Source organism: Pterocles gutturalis, unplaced genomic scaffold, assembly GCF_000699245.1.
Source record: "Pterocles gutturalis isolate BGI_N339 unplaced genomic scaffold, ASM69924v1 scaffold29272, whole genome shotgun sequence".
NCBI lineage: Eukaryota > Metazoa > Chordata > Aves > Pterocliformes > Pteroclidae > Pterocles > Pterocles gutturalis.
Window position 1 is genome coordinate 2,948 of NW_010108735.1, and position 4,374 is coordinate 7,321.

Sequence of the window (4,374 nt, forward strand, 5' to 3'; positions counted from 1 at the left end):
TGAACAGGGCTCCCTCGTGGCCCGCTTCCTTCCCGCACGCCTGGCAGCTGCAGTGAAGAATCTTCTCCACCAGCTTGTCAACCCTGGGGATCTCGTCATTGCCTGGACAGTCCAGTGTCACCTGGGTGGAGGGACAAGGGACAGTGGGTGAGCACGCACGCTCAACACCCGGATGGACCCATGCCAGATTTGGGGTATTTTAATCCAGAAGCAATGCGTTTTTTAAGTGATAGGTGTCCTAAGCCAGAACCTCCACAATCTGCAAGACAAGAGCTCTCTGGGAATGTCTTGCAAGGTCACATGCTGCAGGGACACAGGGAAAATGCAGTGAGTCAAGCAGGACACTGTAACAGGCACAGAAATATCGGTGGTAACCACAAAGGCCACCCATAAAACACGCTGCTGAGCATCTCAGATAGTTTGGACTAAGCCAACTGCCCAAAGTCTGAGCTGAAAGCAAAGCAGAGCTGAAGCCGGCTCCCCGGGTGCCCAGGCTTGCCTGGGAGGCAGGGCTCATGTCCCTGACAGCATCAATGGTGGCACAAAACCATGCTGTGCAGGGCTGACTGGCTGTGGGAAGCACTTCTGGACATCAAAGGAGGCAAAAAAATCCCAAAGTGGGAGGAGGTGACAAAGGGAGCGGTGGAGAGAATGGGCAGGCGGGATGAACAGTGCAGGGACTGACAGGGGATGCGTTCTGCAGAGTGACAAACGCATCATCCGTCACAGCAGCCACGTTGCTTCCACCCAGGCAGCTCAGGACAGGACAGAGTCACCCGAGAGACACCCTGGGAGGAAATGGAGTGGGGAAACCTCGGGGAAGGAGAATGAAGGTGGCAGAGCAGAGTTGGGAGCCCCTGAGCGAGGTCCGTGGAGGGATACTCACGATTTCCCACATGGACTGGGCTGGCATGCAGGAGTCGCAGTGAACCAGGGACTCCGTGGACTGCGGGAAGGTGTTGGGGACGCTGTAGCTGAAACACTGTCCCAGGCAGGCCCTGCAGGGACAACAGGAGGGGTGAGGGCTCAGGGGAGGTGCCTGCTCTGTCCAGCAAAGGCAGAAGGAGATTTTTCCTTCCACTGAGATGGACAGAAGGCAGCCAGGCAGAGGCAGGACATCGTGCCTTGCTTCTTGGGCAAGTGACAGTCCCCAAAGCCACCCCGGTGCCATCTGCAAATGGAAATCAGCTGCATGCAGCTCTGCGCTGAGCGTGGATCCGTACCTGTTCTGGATGGACTTGGACTCGCAGCCGCTGTGCCCCACGATCTGGGTGATGTTCTTGGCCTCGCACCAAGCGCTCTTGTCCGGGAAGAGGGCGAGCTTGTTTATGGGAGGCGGCGCGGCCAGGAGCAGCGCTGGGAAGAGGGCACCAACCACAAACCATAACATCATGGCCAGCTCTGCCAAAATCCTACAACTGGAGACAGAGAGCAGAGTTAGCAGGAAAGAAAACAGAAAAGCCGGCTCATTGTTCCAACCCCGTGGCAGTTCTTTGGCCGAGACAAGCAGCGGTACGTCCTCCCCATGTGTCGGTACTCACATCTCCCTCCCTGGAGGCTCCCCAAAATACAGCATGGGGATGGGGACATGCTGTGCTGCCTCTTCCCTGTGCAAAGCCAGCTCCGGGGCAGGCAGGCACCTGCATTATTTCTTCCCAAGCTTTGTGCCAGGAGCAACAGCAGACTTTTCATCATTTCCCACCCAAAGCTGGGCTGGGAGAAGTTTGCAAAACAAAAAAGCGTCACTGCCACGGGTCCGAGCCAGGTTGGAGAAGTCGCAGACCACAGAAATGTATTTATCTGAGGAAGGAACACATTTCCCCACTTCCTTTTCTCCCACCTTAAAAAGCCAAAGCTGGCCTTGCCGCAAGCCTTCCCGGACAAACGGGACAGCTTTCCCAGGAACGAACGCCGCTCTCCTCCTGGAATCGCGCAGCAGATGTCGCTGCAAGGCAGCAGCACGCAGGGAGACGTGGAAACCTCAGTGCAGAGGCTAGAAACCCGCAGAAAAGCCCCATACAGAGTTTATTTTTATAGAGCCGCTCACACTCAGCAAAGGGTGACTCCGAGGACGGGGACACAGTCTGCAGACAAGGGGGGGTCCTTTAAATACCAACACAAACCTCGCTCACAAAGGTGGTCGGCCGAGAAGGTTACTTACCACCCCCCGAGAAATCCCACGCAGGTTTCATCGCGGGCCAGCTGTGTTCTCCAGCCAAGGTGCCTGCGTTAACACTCCCAATCGCTGGGGAAAGGCGGATGGAAAAGCATCATAGAAACAGGGAAATTTTTTCCTTTGTGGGGTTTGGATGGAGTCACGGTGAAAGCCAGACGTTTATGCTTTCTAAAATATTTGTTAGAAGCGTGTTATTTGTTATTTCCTTCTATTTATTTATCCAGACAAAGATCCAAAGCCCACAATGGAAAGCCTCCTGTTAATTCCCATGGCTCCTAAGCCCAGCCCTCGGACTCTTGCCGGGAAAGGAGAGGAAAAATGTCGTGTTTATCAGACAGTGGTGTCAGAGGCGGCTCTGTGCTGGGGACTCCACTTTCCCCGCTCGCTCAGCCCACCTGCAAAGTCTTCACCAACGCATCCTTGGCCCGAGGACCACCAAGTTTATCTAAATGATTGAGATGACCTCCTAAGCACCTCTCAAAGCTCCAGCTCCAATATTTTAAGGTCATTATGGGGCAGAGGGTTTTGTCCTGTTACCCCTCCACTGACCCCAACCTCCTGGATCTGAATCAAGAGATGAGAGAGATGCTTCCCCATCCTCCATCCCACAGAAGCCAGAAAATCCATCATTCCCCTGCCCTGGGACCTCTGGAGGAATCAGGTGGGGTCTCTGCTAAATTTTCTTATTTCCTGGTGATATAGGAACCATAATAACGCAGCAACACCTTCACAGCCCTGGCATCCTAATCCTCCCAGCACTTGTTCAGCCTTTGGATCCCCAGTGAGAATACCTGCACAAAGCAGGGCTGGCAGGTGTGGGCTTGAGGCAAGCAGAGGGTTTTAGCCCCTGAACTTGCTCTGCCATTAATGAGAGCGGTGTGGTCAAATATATTTGTCCTGAAGACAGCTCTTAGGGCTTACTTCTGCTCCCTGAATTTTTTTTTCCATTTCAGTGGGGGAATTCTGCAATTTCTGCGAAGAAGAACACGGCTGAGCTGTACACACACGTGCTCGGTTTGTTGGTTTTCTGAAACAAGCACCACTCATTCCTCAAATGCCAGCAGCTCCGTGCTGAGGAATCCCGCTCCCAAAGGCAAGTCCGAGATCAGAGCTGGGATGTGACCCAAACAGCCATCACAACCCCCCGGGGAACAGCTGAAATTCCTCTGGAGTCAGCACACAAGTTCACTTCCACATGCCCGATTAGAGAGCAATTTCCTTCTTTCCAAACAAAGGTGGTGGCTGGTTTTTTTTCCAGGTTTCTTTGCATCTCTACCCAGCAGCAAAGATGCAAAACATTTCTGTGTGTGCTGACAACCCTGCTTCCCTGGGACTTTTTAGGTTTTTTTTCCTGGAGGGAGGGGTTCAGCAGAGGTTTCTGCAGCACTGCCAGAGGCACAAAGGATCATCTCCGAGCATCTGGGCTCCTGTCTTGCTGCGATACCGAGGAAGATGGGTGAGGTTGTGCTCTGCTAAAGCGCAGGACCTGGCCTGCATTCAGGAAAGCACTTAAACACATGCTTAAACTCCCTCCTTTCCTGAGCAGGGATGTCTTCATAAGCGGGGCCCCCAGCAGCACGGCAGCTGGTTGGGTTTGCAGGGGGGCAGCCAGCGAGCGGGGGAACTGGGTGCCTCTACAGAGCTGGAAAAATTGCAGCTTTACCCCATTTTTCAGGACAGTCAGGTGCTGAGCACTCCTATCCCTTCCTCATTTTAAGCCTTGACCAGGCTTGAGCATCCACACGGTGTTTTCCTTCTCCCGAAAATGCCCTGGAAGCTGCAGCACCACATTTCTAGTAAGTACCAAGGTTGATGCCAGTGCCTAGGGAAACATCGGATGCAGCTGAGGTTGGGAGGGAGCTGGGGCTGGAAACAGCCCGTTCGTAACCGCGGCATGTTCACCGGCAGAGTTCAAACCAGTCATGCGAACAGAGCTGCCGCTAAAACCATTCATCTGACAGCAGCCACAGGGTCGGAGACAAAAGCACCGTGTTCCTTCTCCCCTCCACCCCCGGCTGGGAAGGGAAGGGGAAAAAGGAAGACAAGGCACCCGAGCAGGTTTGCAAACTCCCGATTAAATAAAAGCATTGAGCACATTCCTCCGTGACAAGCTAAATTACACGTTGCAGCCCCTAAAGAAACAAGTGTGTGCTCCCCGCCGCTGACCCCGGCCCGGCTCGCCGGCGGGGGGCAGCACC

At 54.1% G+C, this 4,374-nt stretch overlaps 1 protein-coding gene across 1 annotated transcript in view; it reads right to left on the reverse strand.

Moving 5' to 3' along the window:
- The window catches only part of LOC104461233 (neuroblastoma suppressor of tumorigenicity 1-like), a gene marked incomplete at its 3' end in the record, with an annotated part of 3,076 nt that extends 1,677 nt beyond the window's left edge, over window positions 1-1,399 (reverse strand). Inside the window, exons 1-3 of the mRNA XM_010072745.1 lie at window positions 1,224-1,399; window positions 887-998; window positions 6-121 (exon numbers count right to left, since the gene is read on the reverse strand). Coding sequence (XP_010071047.1) covers window positions 6-121; window positions 887-998; window positions 1,224-1,393 — 398 coding nt within the window. The remainder of the gene's footprint in view (window positions 1-5; window positions 122-886; window positions 999-1,223) is intronic.
- Between the last annotated feature and the right edge of the window lie 2,975 nt (window positions 1,400-4,374).